This window comes from Trachurus trachurus (assembly GCF_905171665.1).
Source record: "Trachurus trachurus genome assembly, chromosome: 14".
NCBI lineage: Eukaryota > Metazoa > Chordata > Actinopteri > Carangiformes > Carangidae > Trachurus > Trachurus trachurus.
The window spans coordinates 16,203,674-16,226,493 of record NC_139903.1 but is presented as its reverse complement, the minus strand read 5'-3'; the positions used below and the strand labels follow the sequence as shown (position 1 = coordinate 16,226,493).

The following is a 22,820-nucleotide window of genomic DNA, read 5'->3' as shown; positions in this document are numbered from 1 at the left end:
TTTTTTTTTTTTTTTTTTTTTTTATCAAAACATCTCAGTCAATATTCTCAGGTCTTTTCACAGGTTTTAACCACCTAAAGTAAAGTAAGGGCGACAAATTAACAAAATAAAATATTTTTTTGTATTATAGATTTCCCTTGGGCAGTCAGGACTCTCTAAACACACAGTAATACCCTCAACATCATGATGTGCAATTTAATATTTATCGTAGTTTGCGTTTACTCTGTTGTTTTCTTTTAATTTATTTATTCCCACTTAATATTTAAATATAGGAATTTCTTATTTATTGTGTTTGTGTATATTCTGCTGTTTTTCTTTTTATAGGCTATGTAATTCCCTTTGAGTGCACCTTGCCTTACCTTGACACTGGCTGTATGTTTGGGTTCCCTGCACATATATACAATTAAAAGAGAGAAATCCTACCATTTCTGTAAGACATTTCATCCCATAGACCTACTATGGACAATGGAGAAAAAAAGTTGAGCTGACAACATCTCTGCCTTAAGAGGCAGTGTGGGCTGAAGGTCATGAGTGAAGATCTGAGAAGAAGCTTCAAAACACATTGAAATTATGAAGTTCGGATAAATTAGTCAGAACCATCTGTATGTTAACTCACACTATTCCTGAATGTTTAGGGAATATATAAATCATATAGATTGAAAACACCCTTTAAAGGGTTTTTGACATAACCGGCAAATTTACACATAGCCTACAATTTAAGCCCCAACAATGTGTTTTAATGTGTGACAACCTTGAACCTAAAGTAGTGTTTAACATTATATACAGTACATAGTGAAATATAAGGGCATCTGTGTGGAAAGTATTTACAGTTTGATGAAAACATGGCCTGGATGTTGGTGGAACGGGCATCAGTCAGAGTGGATAAGACTTAGCGGTTGTCATCAGGGCTTCTCTTGTCATGGCTGTTTTGTTGAATTAGACTTGTGACATCTCAGCAATGATCAGTAGTGGCTTGTCGTGTCCTGTAGCCACCGTCCTTGATGTCCAATGTCAGCACAGATCAGAGCTCACTGACACTCAGACCTGCACTGACACCCCACCTCACCGAGCCCACAGGCTTATTCCCCATCATTCTCAGCACAATCAGGCTAACGGGACAGGTGACCCTGCTGGATTGAATTACAACCTCTCTAAATTCTTGTCTTTTGTGATAAACCTCCCCTGCTATCAGGAAAAATGGATGGCAGCTTTAGTGAGATCAACTGTAGCCTGTACGTCACATCACTCTGCTTGTTCCTTCTCTCTCCATCCTACAGTTCCTTATGTTTTCAGCAGGGGGTAGTCAGACAACACAAACCACGTTGACAAGCACAGCTGACTGTGGTTCTTAAATGAGAATGGTTGAGGATGTAGAAAATGTTATCTATTTCTAACAGCAACAATCATCAAGTCTGGAGGCAAAACAGTCAAGAGGAAAGGGCTGATAAAATGATGTCAATAGTTGTACATAATTAGACATTGTGCATTTTACACAAAGAGTAAATATGTTAATTATGTTACATATACAGGGCCACAAGCACAGTTTAATTTAATTAAAAATGGATTCATCTACCATAGACTTTTCCTGTTCGACTCCTATGTATATCACACTTTTTGTTGTTTTTTTCTTACTATTCATGAGTTTGTAACAAAGACAATTTTCCCTCCGGGAATCAATAAAGTAATTCTGAATCTGAATCTGAATAGACAGAAGTTATAAAATACTGTCAACGTGTGTATTAGTGTGGAATGGCGCAGCTGTGGCTTGTTTTCAATATGGCAACATTATGCAGACCTGCTCTGCATATTAAAGGAGCCCTCCGTCTATTTAGAATGGCCCTTCAGTAAATAGGGGGACTCACAAGAGACAAAAGAAAAGCTGTGGAGCTAAGGTCAACATATCCTGACTTCAGTGACACACGGGTCAAGCTCTCAAAACAGCAGCTCCTTAATTTCACTACCCATGATGCCCAGTGAGATACTCCATCTGTTTGATGCCTGCAACTTTAAAACTAGGTTTTCCAAGCCCATGGCTGTAAGGTAGTAACCTAACCTGAACCCGAGAATCACTAGTGAGTTCAGCTGGTTAAATATTTTTGTTTTATTTAAGCTTCACAAATTAGCCTCACTGGAATCTTTGCGTTCAGTTTTAATGGAGACCTGAACAAGATAACAGCGGCAGTGTAAGGTGAAGAAAAACACTTAAACGTTTCATTTTAAAATAAATATTGGACATCCAGGCATTACTAACACACCAGGCCTGTGCAATGCCCAATAGAGAGAGAGAGTGAGAGAGAGAGAGCGTGTAGATGATGAAACTCAAGTGTAAGACACATTTTTAAAACATACCATGACCTGCAATTTGTATGAAATGCTGCTTCTTCACATTAAACGTGTTAGCTTATCTTGTTAGCAAAATGTGACCTTTGTAAAATTACATCATTGCGAATTCACTGTGTTTCTTTGATCCCAACAGATTCACAACTCCCACCAGTAGACGGGTTAATACAGTCAGTACACTACATTAATGTTTGAACATTTGTAGCTAGGAGAGGGTCACTTGTGTTTCACATAATATAACCTGATTTATGCCATAATTGTTAGCTAATTCACATCAGTCTGAATTTGCCTAACACAGAAACATAATGTCCATTCATAAAAAGCGCATTTTGTTTATGAATCTACAAAAAGCAACGCACAACACAGGTGTGTACAAAGTATATAATCAAGTGTATTTTCATCTTTATCCACGTTCTGTACACATATTAAGATCCATTTCACATGAACACTATACAATAGCAATGAGTGAGGAATGGAATATTTTCTGAGTGCTGAGCAGCTCACGTTGAATGGCACTTTCATAAAAAAAAAACCTGGAAATCACAGCATGAATAAGTAAATGTAGACGTAACTCAACAGAGAAAATGGCTTTATATTATCAGATCCATTGAGTAACAGATTCAGCACATATAAAATGCACAATGCAACAAAACATTTGTTTGTTCCATTCTTGTGTTTTCTCTGCATAATCTGAACTGTAAATAATGCAACAAAAATAAACTAACAAAAAAATCAAAAGAAAAAAACAAATGATATTTGCAGCTATCAGAGGAAAGTGTGCTTTTTCTCTGGATTGAAGTAAAAGGCAATCTAAAATGTAATGTGTTAAGAGGAGTGGCAACAAGATACATCGAAATATCAGAGAAATATCAATACAATTCACAAACCTTCAATTAGTCATCTCATAGAATAGTCTTTTAGTAACTGATAAAAAAAAACAATACATGTTTGGCTGCTTTACAAGGAATATTTATGTCTCAAAGATATGTTTACATTTTCTGTGTGCTTTTGAATTATCCCATGACAGTTTTGGGTTGATTCTCCCTTTTTCCAAGAAGGAATCAGAGAAACTTCCTCAAATGTGATTCCTGTGACGTTTGGGTTGTAGTGGTTTGGACGTTGTTGTGAAAGCTGGCAGAAGGGGGGCGGGGCGGGGGGCGAGCGTCTCAGGCGTTGAATCTTCTTTATCCCCGTTCCCTTGTGGACACAAGGCTTTTTCGATCTGCTAACCTCTATATGTACATACAAGCAATGTTTACAGAGAAATACCTTCACTGGAGTAGACTGACTTGTTCACAATTATTCCTACTTGGAATGGCATGGCACACTGAATGTGATGTCTCACATAAATAATGTGTCTTCTGATTCATCATACTATAAGGTTCACTGGCAGGAATATGTCGAGTGATTTAATAACCACTTTAAATTTGATTTATTTTTCACCAGAGAGCAAAACATAATGTTTCATTTATGACACTGCACCAGCAACATAATACCATCTCTCATGCACTCCAGGCAGAGTGACTGGGGAGTTTTAAAACCACATAACATAACATGGACGCCGCAGAGATGATGTCTTACCCAAATAAAGGCTTTCGTTTTGACTGCAGTCAGAATTACTGGGGTGCTCTCTGCTCATCTACCGTAAAAATTCAATAACTGGCCTGTTCTGGCTCATATATCATGATGGGGACATTGAGACTTGAGATAGAGCATTACAAAGAAGTACAAAGAAAACATTTAGGCAGATCTGTCCGGATGTTCTCAGCACTTTCTTCACTGTACCATATCCATGCTATATACAAAGCCAAAGTGGATATGTTTCCTCCAGCTTCTTAAAAACATTTAAAAAAAAGCGATACACTAACAAAGAATCGGTGAATGCAGCGCACGTTGTGACACAGAGGATGAGTCAGATCTTGTGTCATATAGATGAAGATTTCATCACTAATAGGAGCTGGGCGACCTTGACTTGACTTGAAAAATGCACCTGTCAAAAGAAAGATACAGTTGCTCTGTGCAGTTGTTTTCTGTGGCCTGTGAAATTTCACTGATGGTCGACCTGACAAAATAGGGAGCGAAACGAAAGCATTCTCTCTCTCATCCTCTTGTCTCAGTCCGAACTCGCCTACTCTCCCTCTGCGTCCTCAGACGTAGTATTCTTTGTCTTTGTTCTTTTTGCCCTTTGTGATTGCCTTGGCCACAGAGGCCGTTGCTGTGCTTTTGTCTTTGACCACTGCTCCGTTGCCCTCCACAGTGGAATTGTTGGCAAAACTGTGGCTCTGGTCTGTCTGGTAGGAGCCCTCGTCCCGGTTGCGGTACTTGTACATGGCATAGAGGAGGATAAGAATGCAGAGAGCAGCAGCAGCCACGATACCAACCACCATCCCCGTGGTGCTGCTGGACTCCCTGATCACCTCCACGGCGCCGGGTTGGCTCTTTTCATCAGAGGCTGTGGGGTTGGCTGTGGGCACATGGGGAAAATTGGGGGGGTAAGTTAGTCCTGGTGTGTTTCGGGAGGATGGAGGAGCAGGGGGCAGAAGCACCTGGTCACGGGTGTTCATTTTGCCTGCGGGGATGTGGAGCTGGTCAGGGTTGGTGGTGGGAACATAAGGAGGTAGGGGGCGGGGTTTCTGGACTCCACCATCACCAGCAGCAGCGGGAGGTGGAGGAAGGACTGTCCTGTCAGTGACCATGGGGGAGTTTTTATTGTAAAAGTCCTCGTCATCCGATTCCGTCATCTCCCCAGAGCCGAAGGCCGAGACCTCCACAGGGTCACCACAGTCCTCCTGGTCCGGGGGGCAGGAAGGGTGAGGGGGGAGTATTAGGGACTCTTTGGTGGTTTCGAGTGGGGATAGGAGGGTGGGAGGAGGAGGGATGACGGGGTAACGGGTGGCGATGGATGGGGGCTCAAGGGAATCCACTGTTATAATAGGCAACACTAATTCACCTCCTAGAAAGGAAACAGAAAAGGTAGGGGATCCTAAATTAGAACAGCGTAAAAACTAAAGTTGTAGCTGAGCAGTTGTGCTCATTAAACTGAAGCCACAATCTGCTCATTATATAGGTTATAAACGAGGAATTCAACTAATAGTGATCGCACATTGTATAATGATTACTTCAATGCCAGCTTATTTACATTGTGAAGATTTGAAGTCGTCATTTAATAAAAATATAATAAGATAAAGCGAAAAAAATAATAACCCAAAAAACATAGAAGAGCTCACATGTAGACACAAACACACAAGGTGACCCATGAAAGGCGGCAGCTGAATGAAGAGCATATACAGTATAAAAGACAGAGCACATAACACACAAAAGAACAGTAAATTAAATTGCCATGCACATCTGTAGGCAGGGGTTCAGGGGTGACAAGAGAGATCACAGGCAGGTTATTTAATTTAAGAATCAAACATGGAAAATTGAGCTCTCTGAAAGAAACCAGTGTGTCTAATTACCGCTTGGACATAGATTCCTCACCAAATAAGCCTTTTTATTTATTTTATCTCAGCTCTGCACTGATGCACTGATCCTTTACTTTGATCAGACTCTGAGGTGAGAAGGTCTCCTTGTTATAGAAAAATATCTCAGCCTACAGAGTTAGGTTATTTATATCCATTAGGTTGACTTCCATCATTATTTGAGACACACTTTGCCATGGTCAGTCAACAACAAGCCATTCTGATAAGGTCGTATTAATAATTGAGGCGCCCATAATAAGGGCAGCCTCCTTCTTAAGGTCCACAGCTTGTCTGATCCGCTGTCTCCTGTCATCCGCTCTTAATGACCACACTGCACTTCATTAAGATTTTCTCCCATCCAATTTGGTGAGTTACAGACATGACTCAGAGGCTCATACAGGTTGAATTGACACTTAGCAGAGTCTGTAACAACCATCCAAATAAGGGACAGCTGTTTGACGGAGCCCCAGAATAAATGAGTGTGTGACAGCTGCAGTAGGTAACATAAAACTGGAAATGGAGAATTGAGAAAGGAATTGTCACAACAATGACGGCTGCCTGAAGTCAGAGCGTTTATATCGACAATTTTGAGTTAAGAGTATCATTAGCAGTGGTTGGATAAGAGCTGTATTTGTTCCTCTTTGCCCTGGCTCACCCACCTGTCCCCGGTTCACACTCTTCCAGGTCCTCGTCGTCGCTCGGACACTCAGCCGACGCCACCAAAATATCATCAGAGTTCTGCGGCTGAAAGGAAAATAGAGAAAATGTGTTGTTTTTAATGACAGGGAACACTTTCCCATCATCTCAATTTGGTCTCACTTTTCTTCTCTTTTCTTTTCATGAACATTTGCTGGCTGACTGTGTGTCTGCCATTTGAGGAAAAGCTGCAGCACTGTCATGACTTTAGTGTTTTGGCTCGGGGCAACAGACTACAAATCCAAAATGTGCCTATATGCAGGTTTTTTTTTTCATCGTTTATCCCTGTGGCTCACTTTATGTGGTTAAAGACAAAGTCGGAGCAGTAAATCCTCAGTGGCCTAATGGTGTTCATGTTTATATGTAATGCTATATAACCTACGGTACTTTTTACCCAATTCTTTTATATTAAATCGTAGAATTGTGTAAAAAAAACAAAACAATTCTGACATGCAACATCAGGCATAGTGACTCAAAATACCTTAGTGAAGAGAAGAGTAGACGGTAAACTAATGGTCTACTTGGTTAAATTGAAAATACAGAGAAGCCAATTTCAGGGAATCTGGACAAGAGGGATGTAATGAAAAATGCTCTCTGTATTTTCATTAGGAAAGGCAGGGCTTTTCTTTGAAACCTCGGGACTCAGAGTACTGCTGAAATCCTTCCAATTTGGCAGGTTTGCTGCATTTGGATTAAAATCACCTCACATATAATGGTGGTTGGTAAAGCTCACCAGTCTGGATGAATGCAGTACATATTGTGACGGCTCTGAGTAAAAATCTCTTCTCCAGTAAAAAAACCCATCTTTTTTTCCCCCCACAGCTGTGCTACTTCAGAGGTAGCTAGGAATCCTATTGCATCCAAAAATGAATTCAGTCACGAATTCAAAATCACACGTGTGGGACCAAACCAGAGGTAACACACCGTGAACACGACCAAATCCTCTCAGTCTCCTGTGACTCTCAGTTTCTTCTATACAGTCGGTGTGTCATGTAGACTGCTGTTTCATACCCAGTGTGTGTGTGTGTGTGTGTTTTTTATTTTTTATTTATTTTTTACTGCTTGAGATTCATGGTGCATTTTTATTTCAAACTTTAACACCAACTTCTGTCTTCATTATCAATAAAATAGTGTTTGTTCAACCCCTGCACCACATACACAGCTCATCGTCCTTTGAGACTCTGCTCGTCAAGTCTGAAAAATATTCAAAAGCAGAGAAAGAAGCCAATTCAAGTGTTTTTGTTATTTCAATGAGAGACCTATAGGGTTTGATTTCACAAAATTTAAGTGCCATGTAAAGAGCTAAGGAACCAGATGTGATTGTGTTTCCTTATTTACACAGTAGGACGTTGTGCCACATGTTTTACACCTGCACAGAAAAATGTGTACCCTAACCCACCACTTTCAGTCTCCTCCTTTGCTCAGTCCCAGGGTTGAAATAAATCACACGTACGTTACACATAAAAAATTTTGAACGCAGGCAGCATTCAGTTTTGATTCAGTAGGCTAATCACAATTTTGGATGTTTGAGGAGAATGATGCATGAACTCATAAATAAAAGATGAATATCGCTTGAGACCATCATAAACACGCAATCAGTGTACACTGCAATAAACTGCTGTAAATAAGAATAAATGCATGTCATTTAATGGAACACCACTTAATAAAATGCAGTGTAGATGTATTTCTGTGAAAAATGCTCCTTATTCTTAATTCTCTCTCTTATTATTCATCATTACCCATATTTGCATCTATAAAGAAGCACATGAGTCTCTTTAACTCTCTGTACTGTGAAGCCGTTCTCTCTCTACAAACGCATTAACAACCTGTTTCCCGTCCTCTGACCTTTGAGATGCTCTCCCTCAGGCTGGGCGAGCGCTGCCTGCGGGTGGTGGTGGTGGCCATAGTGGTGGTGGTCTCCATGATGGTGGTGGACATGTCGGACACTGCCAGCGGGGTGGCGGAGGTGGTGTCCGTGGTCAGGACGGAGAGCGAGTCCCCGACCAGGCGCAGGTTCCCCTCCACCTGCACGCTGGGATCGTTTTCCGCCGCCAGTTTGAGCACCTGGAGACCGTTGTAATACAGCCCCGAGATCTGACCCTGGAACGGCCGACCCTTGTCCTGACCGCCAATTTTAATGGCTGCCTGGCTGTTAAAGATGGTCAACTGTCTCCCTGAAGTCAGACAGAGACATGGAGAAAGAGGAAGGCGGAAAAAGGGAGAGAGTGATGGAGCAGACGCAGAGAAGTCACACGGCAGGACACAGGATCATCATTTGAACCAGGTGGACTTTAGTGATTAGTCGTTGATAATTTATTTAAAAACTCGATTTAGATGTTAGCTTTAGAAAGGCAATGTTAATTAGCAGCAAGTTTATAATTTCGACTTTACACATGCAGGTTACAATCATCAGAGGAGGCTTAGAGTCTATTTAAGTGCCTATTTAAATGTTTTGAGAGGACAGATACAGTCATTTTGAATTATCACCAAGTCTGTGGGGAAAAAGTGCCAGATGTTTTTATTTATCTCTGACTAGATGGTGCAAGGATGCGTATCTTATAACTTCTTTTTTTTACAGAGATGGGCAAATTATTAAAATGGCAGTCTTAACCTATACTTCAGACTGTGTATAGCTACAGGACGATAAAAGCTAAACAGCCCACTCTCTCTCTCCTCTGACGTTATCAGCCATTAGGTCATTAAAACATGCTCTGCTCCAGGTTCCCCCTAGTCTTATTGTTTCACCCTCCTTAAAGGGGCAATGATATCCAACAGCGCTATTGTCAACAGCTTCACTGATAAGCAGTGTTACATCAGAGGAGGAGGACTGCAGTAATGGGCCCATCTCGGGAGAATACTTATTAGCAAAGTTAATGGATGCAAACAGTGATCCACTTAAACAGCCTGTCAGGGCTGTTTTGTCACAGCAGAAAACTTTCAGCTTGGGCGTCTGATGTGGTTGTTGTGGAGCAACAAGGTAGGGCAATGCAAGGTAACAGGGAACAACAAGGTATTGGGGTTAAAAATATTCAGTTTAGGAGGAGCGAGAACTTATGGCACAGGTTAGTTTCACTGGTGTTAAATTAACGTTACACAGCATTTTAATGATCGTTTTATGAGAAATAATTACACACAGCATCTAATTACACACAGTGGTTAAGAGGGACGATAGAGGGTTAGACAAAGGTTATGTGTTTTTAGTAAATCGGTTTAAAATCTTTGTTAAGGTGCAGCTTTTCCACAAGGGGTAAGGATGACAAAGATTGAATGGGAATATGGTATACCCCTTTGCTTTGACACTTATTTTGAAGTCCACTTGAAACTTAAATTGTGGTCATCAAAATTCACTTCAGCCAATAGAAGTTCCAATTAAAATAGTTATAGGTATACATCTGGGTAACTTGATCCTTGTCACCCTTGTCTTCTGGCACTGCACCTCTCAGGGGGGGAAGGTTATTTACTAGTTATTTCAAGGGTTAATTAATCAATTAATTAATTTTTACCTTTATCGAGTAGCCACTCGTCAACTACCCGACCAAGTCTGTATGGGATTCTTTGTCTAGCAATAGCCAGTCGTTCATTATCATAGTGTCCTTCAAAGAATTTGGAGAGACAGATTAAAGGTTAAAGTCTGCAAGCTGAAAGATCACATGGTTAGAAACAGAGTTATAAAGGCTAACAGGTTTAACAAGTTATCAATTTTAACCCACTTTTGAGTTAAAAGAAACTTGTGCTTTATGTAGTGTTATCTAGTTATTACGAGTAACAGCGTTAATACTAATTAGAGTAACGTTTAGGCTATTTATAATCTGCTACACTAGTTAGAGTTATTTAGCTATTTTTAAGCAAAGCATAATCATCCCTTAAATACCAATTACAGTAAAATGTAAAATAATTTTATGTACTAGATAAAACAGGTTAATTCAGGTAAATATTTAAAAGAAAAACACACAAAAACATAGGCACTGCAACACAAACAATGAGGAAAATAATCATTGCATTTAGACAGTTGTACATGTATTTTAGTTAAAGCAGCAGCTGGTGTCTTAACACACATCTGTTCCACAATGTACTGTAGGTTATTGACTGCATGATAGGCTACTGTACTGTATGTCGTGTGTTTTTACTACAACTCCTATGAGATATTAACAACAGGTTCATATCAAAGAGTAATGGGAGCTGCAGTTGTTGAATTAAAAACATTGTTATGTTCGTAGCTCTTACACAAATATTTGTGTTAATATGGTATATTTGTGTTTTTGGAAAAATGCATGAATAAATCTTTTCATGCAAAACTACATTGTGGAATCAGGGCTAATAGGACAAAAGCTGCTCTCAAGTGGGACAGGACTTCAGCTCATTATTTAACACATGCAAACACAGAGGAGTCATTTATCCAATGAAAAGTACAACAGGAAGTACATGATACAAACTTCAACAGCATACACTGTCAGTCTCTGGAGGATAGCAGACGCCAGTAAATATCAGTGCCATGAAAACTCTTCATTCATTCAGTCTAACACTGATCCATCAATCATCAGCCACAAGGGTTTAAATTCTTAAATTCATGTTGACATTATCTATAAACCACTGCATGTGTTGGGTATAGACATGTTTACTGCACATGTGAATAAAAATGTAAATGAGAGTTTGAAATCAACCATGTATGTGGACATGGGATAGTGTGAATGAATAAAAAGGATTAAAATTACAGCACACAACATGGAAAAGGCGGCACAGTACACGACAGAGCCTGACAGTTAAAGTGAAGCTTACCTTGACTATGTTTTTACTGTAAGCTTGAATATTCAGCAGGTTTTAAGAATAAGTGAAGCTTCATATTCATTGAGCCTTAGAAGAGCTTTTTACTTAACACAAATAGTAGACCTAATGTACTGCATATTATGACTCAATTCATTATGTCGTTTGTTGTTTTTCTTTTTTTTTAAGCCAGACAATCAGTTATTTCATCATAGACCAACTTCTATATGACGCCCCATTACACTACTTTTACTTGTGTACAACTATAGTGTGTGTGTGTGTGTGTGTGTGTGTGTGTGTGTGTGTGTGTGTGTGTGTGTGTGTGTGTGTGTGTGTGTGTGTGTGTGTGTGTGTGTGTGTGTGTGTGTGTGTGTGTGTGTGTGTGTGTGTGTGTGTGTGCTACAAGCAGCAGCTGGAGACAGACAGAGGTCCTGGTTTCATCCTGCTGTGGCAGCTGGTGCACCTGCTCTCAGCGAGGTTAATTGGTTGACTGGTTCACAACAGGTTAAAGTACAGCATGTCATGATCACATTATGTATGGCTCTGCTCTCTCTTTTCATCTTTTTTATAATACTCAGTGGATAAGTATAGAAAATGTACTGTAGGCTACATATAGGCTGTGGAGCTTTAAAACTTTCACAGACTTTCTCTGAAATAGCAAGACACATCTTGTCCCTGTGGATTTGTAGATTTTTCTTTTTGTCTGTTTGTCTTTGCTCTGACGTGGATGTAATATGAAAATAATGTATTTGAATTTTCCAAAAAAAGAAAACCCCAAAACTATGGCACAACTTCCAGTTATGAAATAGATAACTCTATATATTGTTAATACAATAACAAATGATGAGGAATGATGGGCAGATGGTGCAGTTATTAATGTTTATATGTGCATGTTTAGTATTCTAAACTATGACATCAAATTAAAATGTAAAGCACACACATGTGGTTATAATAGAGCATTAGATCATTTAGCTGCCAAATCCATCCATCTGTTGTAAAAACGCTGACCTTTACATGGTGCTGTTGGTGTTCACCAATGGGAGGATTAATGTAAATGTATGTAGGATTACTAATGTCAACAGAAATATATCAGCTCAGTTAATAACAACATGTTCCCCCTGGTCAGTCAAACACTCTCTGTAGACCTGGACCACAGGTTGGTAGATTAACAACGAATAAATAATGATGTCATATACATTTATATTATTACATCTAAATGTTTATTCATTATGAATTATATATAAATATATGGATGCAGTGGTACGTTAAGATAAATTATCTTCCTTCCGTCCTGTCTGTCAAACTGACGACAAAAACAACTACGGCTGATGAAAATTACTTCATTGTTAATATCCTCTGCAGCTTGAGGCAAATGCATATAGTTGGGATAATTATATGCTTTTTTGCTATTTAGTATATCCAGTTGTGTGTGTGTGTGTGTGTGGATGTAGAATGATGAAACAACTAAGCTGGCAAGCTGATTCGTGTTTTTTTGTGTGTGTGCAAATAGTACATTTTCACAACTGCACATTTGAAGATTTAGTTGATGGGCAGACATGCAAATTCTCCCTAGCTAATGCAGAAGCTCCATGCCATCTCTCTAGTAATCATTGTCTCATCAGTCTTACCTGGTGGATAACGCTCAATGACTGGATGGTTGTCCACCTGGAGAGTGGCATTGCCACCGCTGCGTGTGAAGCGGACAACATGGTACTTGCCATCATTTACTATGACAGCGGGCTCGTCGATGGTGATGTCATCTGTGCCCACATTGAAGATGACACCAATCTTTCCTTGATCCTGTGGATGAAAGACAATGAAAGATGATTATTTGTCGTGCGGACAAAATGAATCTCCATCGATCTCAAGGGTTGTTGAGCCAGAGCCGTTGTTTAACCGGTAAAAACACATCTTTAGTGACATGGGGACAGTACTGTATGTTTAGTTCTTTCTTCAGGGTCCATCACCGCTCCCCACTCACAACCGGAAAAGGTTTCCTGATGTGAATCAGTCTTGACAGAATCCTGCTGCTTCTGTTTTGGTTGACCAACTTTTCTCTCTGCCGGCTTTTTCTCGCTCCTGCCAACCTCCCTCAAAGGTCCAAGCTGCTTCTGAAGCCTGCCTTTGGGTGGCACTAATAAGAAACGCCGCGAACAAACTGTGTGGGGTGAGGTCTCTGTGCCTGTCTGGCCTTTGTACATTTGCTGCCTTCATTATGAACTCAACACAAGGTCAAAATGCTAATGTGGTGGTTATAAGAACGGTTTGTGAGAAACAGCACATGACTCCGCAGGAGTGACTGCATTTCACACTTTACTTTTAATATTGCACTAACCTTTGTAACTGTGATGAATAACAAATAATAGGTAGTCAGTAATTATGACAGCAGATATAAAACATAGCAGTATGTGTAGTAAGGGTGGCAAAGCAGATTACAATGTCATTTTTTGGTTCTCATTTAACTGGCAGATAAATTATTAATCAGCATGTACCTGTTGTATAGGATGCAAGAGCATGTGCACACACACAGAATTTCATTACCATTATAATAATAAAGATGACGATAAGAGGCTTTCAGGCTGTGCAGCTTCTCATATCATTTGTCTCTGACCATGAAGAGTTGACTGGCTTTTATTCAAACGGCTTCAAACTCCACCGGCTGGTTGACTGCATCACGCCACCGACCAGCGCAGAGAGGAAGCAAACAGTGAAACTGGCTGTAGTGTGGTGTTTTACTGAAATCACATCCTGCAGACTGCGGGTCCTGCATGGCACACGTCGCGCACAGTATTTACTGGCCTGGCCTGCAGACACGATGTAAACATCTATTCACACTGGGTCCTGCGCTGCATTTGGATTCTCTCGGCTTTACTGTCATCACTGCCTCCACAGCTCACTCCTTCACATGCGCCATGTAATAATACTTACACTCCATTTTTCCTCATATCACCAGTATTGCTTTACTGACTCACAGAAATTCAAATGTGTAGACAAAAATATTTCTTTTCTTGCCCTGATGGAGGCTGCTATTGTGTAATGAAAAACCTGTCTCAGAGCTTTGCTCTCACCCTTTAATCATATGTAAAATCCTTCTTGAAACCTTTTGAATTTGAAATAATTATTCATGCTGACATGGTTTTGTTAAATACTGAAGCGTTAAGTGTCCTCAGAGACCCTGTCCCATTAATAATATAATTTTAAGCTTGTGAAATCAACTTTCAACTTCCTTCATGTAAAATAGCTCTATCTCCAAACAGAGGCTTCATGTTGAAGGTCAGCAGCAGGTGTGTGGCTCGGCCGATTGTTATCTTTCCTAATTCAAATCACTTAAATGGTGTCATGAACCCAGGAGAAGGAAACTGTTTGAGGCCCATTTATGCAGCATGAAGTACAGCTGGATAATCAAATTCACACAAGACAAAAAGAAGATGAAACTGCTTCATGACAAAGACCTACTCACTCACAGAGTTCGCTTGCTGTGAGCCCGAGCTAATGAAAGTCAGTTGTACTGCAGGTTGTAGGAACCAGCGGGGTGTCAGACCTTGTTGCTAGAGATCTAGCAAGTTACGTTTCAATTTATTATAAAAAAATAATCACAGTGGTATATACACTGCCTTGGATTTAACTAAGCTAATAGGTAAGAGCCTCCCATTGGATAATTAATGCATGGATTACTATGTTTCAGCTGGCAACAACTTATCTAACCCTAACTGATGCAGTCTAATTTATTAAATGGAAGACATATCCTGTTGTCGTGGAAAAGATATTAATCTGTTTCAGAAGGGTCAAATTGTTGGCATGCATCAAGCAAATAAAACATCTAAGGAGATTGCTGAGACTACTAAAGTTGGGTTAAGAACTGTCCAACGCATTATTAAAAACTGAAAGGATAGTGGGGAACCATCATCTTCAAGGAAGAAATGTGGTCCAATGTGACCACAGAGTCCAGACCTGAACCCCGTTGAGAATCCTTGAAAAATTAATGCAGCTCTGGACGGAAATAAATGTCATGACATTGCAGAAGTTTATCGAAATGATGCCACAGCTAAAGGCTGGTCCAACGAAATATTAGTATGTGTGACTTTTTTTTTTTGGACGGGCAGTGTATCATTTATATTGCTTACATTCTCTGTATGAAATATCTCTTACATTCCTTCTTAGATGCAGAGCTGTTCGGGGGTCCATGGGTTAATTGTGTTTCCCAAGAAGCAAAATGGTGAGTATTCATTCGGAAACGACAGGGCACTGCGGCCTCAGGTCACATTCAGTCCATGCCCTCTGGACAACAATTAAAATCTCCAAGGCCAGAAGAGTCTGCCAGAGGCTTCACACAGCTTCAACTAAAAGCGCTGCTGCTATTTTGCTAACTCAGTCTTCAAGCATAATTACAAAACAACCCCGAAGCACCTTGTGACAGCTGGCAAAGCAGCACTGCTACACCACAGTTTTAGTAAACAAAAGCTTGGCCTTTCCAGTTTGCTCTTTCCCTTGTTTTTTTCATTGTGAGAGGAAGCTGGCTGTCTGTATGTTTGGATGTAAAGCTAATCAGGCGGAGCATCATGGAAAGCTGCGCTGTCCCCCACCTTGCTGTCCTTGTAGTCCCTGTTCCCACTGGGGGATCTCAATTGTCATCTCAGCTGCTGCCCGCTCTAATTCATTTGAGAGGGAAGGGATTGACTGTTATAAAGACATATTATTGCTGTAAGGAGTTATCTTTGATGGGGTGAAAAAGAAAACCCGTAAGGCCTGAGCTTGGATAGTTCTTCCATGATAAGACGCCACCGGATGCATTTTTAAACAGAGCTTTAGAGTGGACACATCATTATTCTTTTAAGAGGACCTGCATGTCTGTCTGTCTCTGTTTGTTACCAGCCGACTGTCTCCGTCTGTGGCGGTTGGATACCTCTGGACCGAAGCCTTTGTGGCGGCGAGGCAGCAGCGAGCATTATGGGAATTCTGACATTTATCATCCCTGTACTCCCATGTGAATGAGGAGCATCTCGACTTGTCATCAAACTCAGCATGTTTTCCATCTAAAAATATCCTGTTGTTGCAGTGAAAGCTCATTCTGTGGCATCTTTTTTAATTAGCTTTTATAATAAATTTAGTCACAAAAGTGCACACACACATACACACATCATCAGGTTTGTACCGCATTTAACAATTTGAAGAGTCCATCATATCTAAGATCAATGGCCCGGCTGGTGTATGATCAAAATGCATAAGAAATCAACTTATGGACTCACTCAGGTTCAAATTCAGAGCTTCACATCCTTAGGTTTGGAGCAAGGAACTTCTTAAGCTTTTCTAATTGTCATCATTTTGCACAATGAGTCTCCTGTTTTTGTTTCATCTCTTAGTCACTCATTAAAAACACGACCATCTGAAAGTAGCATTAGCCTCCCTAATGTACCCTCTCGTGAATATGGTTTGCTTCTTTTGTACGGGGTAATTGGTCTTTGAAGCTTGTGGATGCACGATCCTCACTTAACCGTACAGTTTCAGTTAACCATGTCACCACTTCTAATGCAGCACGGAGCTGGGTGTGGAGAAATGGCTGTTTTAATGAGGCGTTTTAAGCTCTGACAATCAAATGCTACATTTGCAGACGTGAACACTTTTAATCTTTCCTAAATTACCAGTGGATCAAAATCTAGTGGTGGACTAATGTCACATCTTGATTGCTCTAACTGTCATATGTGTATGTGTGTATGTACGCTCCAGAAGTGCTTTGTTAATACCACAGTTATTGTGGCTTTTAAGGTGTTTCTTATGGAAGAGTTTCGACCCCTTCGTTTCATAATTTAAACTGTTCATCAAATTGTAGTTCTGGAAAGAAAGTGTCACCACCAAGAAAGATTATAGGAGGTGAATTCTGTTCTAAGGCACCTCATCTGAAAACCCCCAAATCCCCGAAGCACATAAAACTCATATATAACTCATATATCCTTTACTATTTTCAAGTATCCCCTGTGGCCAGTGTTATTTTGACCAGAGTGCTGCTTCTCTCTGTCTTCACCTAGTTTTCTCAGTCTTCCTCTTCTTCAACGGGCGAGCAGAGGAAGGAAAAAGAATGCGATAATACTGTATGTGAAATTAATAATGTACATGAATAAATAACAAGAACTGGCGACCAAGGTCCCTCTAAAACAAGAATGTATGATATTATGAAGCAAAGACAGAGATAGGAAAAAAAAAAAAACAGAGACACCCTCAACACCCTGTGAACTCTGTTTGATTCCCCTCCGCTGAGCAGTAATAAGGTGTCAAAGTAAGCAATCTGTCAGGGTACAAGGACTTGGCTGCAAAAAAATCTTTTCAGCTGGCTCCGCACGCAGACAGCACTCTTTGCATTTACTAGAAATAGTCCACGGCTGGCAAGGTCAGTTTCACACTTTAAAAAAACGGAAACACTATTTAAATGAGTTTTGAAATATGTCCAGGAGAAGATTTCAGGTGGCCAACGTATCGAGAGACTGATCTGTGCAGTATAGTATCGTCAAACGCTCAACACAGGCAGGTTGTTATATATTAGATAACACACCTATATATTTCTTAGCTTTTTGTTTGAACGTAATTTCTGGATATTAGTATCCATGGTTCATTATAAATCATCAATACCTCTCAGTAGATTTACCCAAAACACATTTAGAGATAGATCAGAGCGGTAGATCAGAAAAATTCAAAATCAGGCCTGTTGCAATCTTACAGCTTCAAATTATTCGCTTTGAAGGACGAATCTGGCATTTGTAGCAGGTTGCAACCTAATAAGAGTCTAACTGCAGTCGCGATTCCTTTTCCCCCCTGTGCTTTGACAACAGGTGCGGTTTTAATTATTACACCGTTCGCAGACGTTTGACAGCTCTCCCCTCTGGTTTCCATCGCAGCACATCTGTCCTGTGGCTACATGCTAAAAAGGCTGATTTCCCTCCAGAAAAACACACAGTTGCTGGCAGCTGCCGAGGAGTCACTTGACTCCACTGACAGAAACACAAATCAATATTTTATACTTAAGCCATCATTTATTTATTCCTATTTTATGTCAGGATTTTGGCTAATATGCCAATTGCCAGTAAATCATAAAAAAAAACGATGACAATAATAATCTATTTCTCTTTTGTTTCATTTCATTTAATCACGATAGCAGCAAGACGTGTTTTCTTTGCTAATAAGATCTTGTTTGCTTGCGCCTTCATAAATATAAAATATGCAGAAAGAAATGTCGCTTGTTCTCCTTGTTTTGGATCAAACGGTTTTATCCAGATATATAACATCGACTTCAATGTTTGTGTGACACCATGGCTTCAATTACAATAACCCCTGCTGTACAGACATCCAGATATCGGTTGAAGAAATGTGTGTCTCTTTTTGATTTGATGTTGTGCGCCTTCTTTTTAAACAACTAAAAAACAAAGTTTCAGTGTCAGCCACTAGAAGCTTGCTTCCAAACACTGGAAAATATCACTCATTAATGTTGCTCACTGATTTCCTTAGGCTTTATGTAGACAATAGAAATAATTTACAAGTTTGTTATCTTGTGTTCCCAGACACAGTGGACTAATTTCCACTGCTGCAGTTAGCTGCCCACTTCACACTGTCCTGATTTCCAGGAGATCTTTTATAAAATCTTATCTTTATTTTTGCTTTTTTTAATCTCATACTGTTGATGCTTCTTCAGCTCCATGTTACTACGTCAAATAACACAATAAGAAGAAACACTCTTTGTGCTGTTTCAGATAATCTGTGCCTTATTCTCCCGTCCTTACTATGTGCAGCTGAAGATAGTCTCCGAGCCCATGGGTGCTTTCCACTCGCACCAAGATGGCGTCCGTCTGCTGGGTGCTGAAGCCCACGGCTAACCGGTCGGCTCGGGTGCTTGGCCGCTCATTGGGGGCCCAGGTGAAAGTGATGAGAGCCCCTCCTTTCCCAAAGATGTAAGTGGTCCCGGCTAAAAACAGAGACAGAGAGCAGAAACATGAGGAGACAGACACTTGAGGGTGAAAACAAACAAAAAAAAACAACGTTGCATAGCTTTGCTCCAGTGATTTTCTGATTAAACGTGTCTTTTGTGTTAAAGTAATAATTTGGTGTTCAGTTAGAGATACTGCAGTGTTCAAGGACATCTACCATTATTTGTTATTTTTAGTTTTTAAAGTGACATCTCAAGTATGAAGATGAGCTTTTGATTGCTCCTCTCACCAACCCACAGCCAGCCCAACCCCCTCCAACAACACACTGCTCTGCACACACGCACGCACGCAAACACACCATCTTTCATTTTTCAAAAACACATGGCAAATAGAGAGAGGTTCAAACCAGGAGAGAAGGAGGAAAGATTTATTAAAGAGGTTTGTTTCACTCATAAATCACAGTTAAACAGCCTAATTTACAAAGTTTGATGAAGCTTTACATGCACAGATGAAAACTAATGGCGGTGCATCTGCAACGTTCATGACTCCACGCGGCTCTCACACAACTGCAAACACTATGGATGTATGGATTACCAATAAAAATTCCCATCGATCAGCCAAGCAATGATTTCACTTAAATCCAGGCTTCACATTATGATCCATCATGAGCAGCACCAGTGATTTTCTTATCGTAAACGTAAACTTTGTACCTTTGGCGGTCACCTGTTTTTCAGAGCTGAGACAAGCCCAGACTTTTTAGATATATTTAATATATATTTTGGAACATGAAAAATTGATTATTTGCTTTCATCGTCTTTTGCGTGGCCTATTCATCTGATTTATCTTATCTCTACATCAGATATCATCTACAGCTCTTACAGGAAGTTATTTCAAACATCTGCCCAGACTTGTTTATACGTTTTGACCCTGCACTGCTGATACATGCACACGCTTGTCTGGTTATATTCTATTTATGATCTTTTTTCTTTGTATTTATACAGTATATATTATGCCTACATGCATAATAATGTTAAGCTTTTTCTGTCCAATTCGACTTAGTATGAAATATGAACAAGAAAGTGAATAATGTGAAACCCCCCCCCCCCCGCTAATTTAAACCAAATAAAAATTCATCCGCCCGCTCATACAGAATCTAGCAGGTGCAAAGCAGTATAGTGTCTGGTTAAATTTTTTAACATGCAAGTTATTCATCTGCACTCAAAAAGACTCCTGTCTCCTTGAGATGAATGAAGCATATTGGTGTTGATTTATAATTTACAAGTCTTGCTGAAATCGCTGAAACACCTGAGAAAAGCCGCGCCGGCTTGTGCTAAAATCCATTTGCTGATTAGCTGGCAAATCAGACACCTTTTCATGATACGACATGATTTATTTCTAACCTCTCAAGACAGCTCAGATTGTTCATTAAATACACCTTTTAAACACTCTGTCATTTGTGTGAGATCATTAAAGTTAGAACTATAATCCATTTTGTATGATTCATGCAATTCAACAGTCAAATCCAAGTGTTTTAGGTGAACAGGTCAGAGAACAGAGAAGTGTCTTTACGTTATAGGTATGGGAAAGACTCTCATCTTTGAGAGTATATCACAGATACAGTACGATCTTCTGGTCTTGATTTAACACCTGAAACTGAGTGTTGTTTTTATATTTCTCAATGCTCAAATCTTGTGATTGAGCCACAGAGAAACACTTGAAACTAAATTGTAGCCTCAATTTCAGACGTGTTCGAAGAGTGGAGGACTCTTCTGCTTGGCGTAATGGGCACTCACCACACAGGTTGGTTATTGACAGGAACTAACCGCTAGTTGGATGCCGTCTCCAAAGGCCTAAAAAAAACAACACTTTGCACTGACTTTGAATTTAATCACGTAAAAGGGCGGCTTTCTATGACAGTGTTTGTTTCAAACAATTTTTTTTCTTACTAAGGCAATCTTAATTAATGTCTGGGATTTGGAGTCAAATGTGATTCACTGACATTAGTTACATCAAAGAGTCTCAACGATGAGTGGCTTTTATTGCTTTCTCCCTTTTATTGAATGTTATCTGCATCTGGCCACTTAAAGTCTGTCCTCATTTCTGCTGAATGAAATCACTTCTCGTTCTGTTTAAGGAAATAATAGTAAAGACCACTTGTCTTCAAATTCAATAAACCACATGCAGTAACACGGCAAACTATGTGAATATACTACTGAATTTTAATTAGACTGTTCAACCCTTCAGCTTAAGCCTTGTTTAGTCTTGTGAAACAAACCAAACAGGCGGGTAAACCAAGACGTGGCCAATCAACACACTCTGAGACCCAGTTTCACATTGGGGTCTGCTTTCAAATTTCACTGTGCAATATATTCTCCAACACCAATTTAACTGGATTCTCAGGAGGCTCAAACCTCATGAACCCAATTTCAGATGACTAAAAACTGGTCTTGGTAGATCATCACACACACATTACATTCAGCATTGTATTGAGTCAAAATGTGACTATTAGAAAAAAAAAAACTGGATCGTTTTGAAGAAACTATTGACAGAAAAAAAAAGCCAGTGAGATTTCACAACATGGGAAACAATTATCACACGTGGAAAGAAAAATGCTTCACATGTGATGACATCACACATGCGACATATTTAGGTTTTTGTGACAAATTCACAAAAACATCGGCTTGATTGGTGTGAAATGAAAGGGAACGGATTCTCATGTTAACATCTTTGATTGAGCATTCATGTTATCAAGAAATAATAATGTGGGACTGTAGAGATGATGATAAAAATACTGTGCATTGACGCCACTGAATTTGGGTTCAATTGCATTAAACAAGGATCTGTGGCTGATGTGAAATATTTAAGCATTTTATTACTGGCCAGAGACTTTGCATTAAACTCAGACTTGTCACCCTGTCATGATGATGATGTTGCCATGAACACCATTAATAAGCTGGAATCTATAATAACGGTAACACTATATGAAGACATCAAATCTAGAGACATAAAGATGCTGCAGTTATTTTACATGTGAAATGTAACATATTTTACATCACTACCAGCAGCTAATGAACATATAGGGACTGCAGTGTTGTATGAAGTCCTGGGAGAACGTGAGCTGACAATGTGAGAAGTAAATGGTGAATAACATGCACACAGACACAGTGTGTGCACCATGAAATATGGGATACTAATGCACTTGCAGGAAAACACGGAAGCATCTGTCTAGAGACAGCAGTAACTCCTGCATTAGTCATACTGTAATGGTAAAGCTTTTCATTATACCTCTCCACCGCCCTGTTCTGTCTTCTCCTATTTCTCCTCTTCTCTGTGTGGTACATCAGCATCAAATGAAGCAGCCTGTAAACCTTTCTTATTAAGATTATGACTATAAACACATCACTGTTCTCTCTCTCTCTCTCTCTCTCTCTTATCAGCTCTCCTCTGTCTCAGCAGACTTATCTCACGGGAGCGCTCACTTCTTCTCTCGTGGCTCTACAATGCATCTGTGCTCAAATACCAGGCCTCCCCTCAGAGTTCCCCAACTGCAGCATGCGTGCTCTATATCACGTCTTTATTAGTGGGATCTTTGATAATTAATTATCCCGCGCACTGTCACTGTAACACTCCTGATGCCTCCCATATTATCTAT

At 39.9% G+C, this 22,820-nt stretch overlaps 1 protein-coding gene across 1 annotated transcript in view; it reads right to left on the bottom strand.

The window, feature by feature from the left end:
- Positions 1-4,487: 4,487 nt before the first annotated feature.
- nrxn2a (neurexin 2a) overlaps positions 4,488-22,820 on the bottom strand; it is a gene marked incomplete at both ends in the record, with an annotated part of 86,806 nt that continues 68,473 nt past the window's right edge. Inside the window, 6 exons of the mRNA XM_083987395.1 lie at positions 4,488-5,293; positions 6,461-6,545; positions 8,343-8,671; positions 10,001-10,090; positions 12,887-13,058; positions 19,025-19,206. Of these exons, the coding sequence (XP_083843521.1) occupies positions 4,488-5,293; positions 6,461-6,545; positions 8,343-8,671; positions 10,001-10,090; positions 12,887-13,058; positions 19,025-19,206 (1,664 nt within the window). The remainder of the gene's footprint in view (positions 5,294-6,460; positions 6,546-8,342; positions 8,672-10,000; positions 10,091-12,886; positions 13,059-19,024; positions 19,207-22,820) is intronic.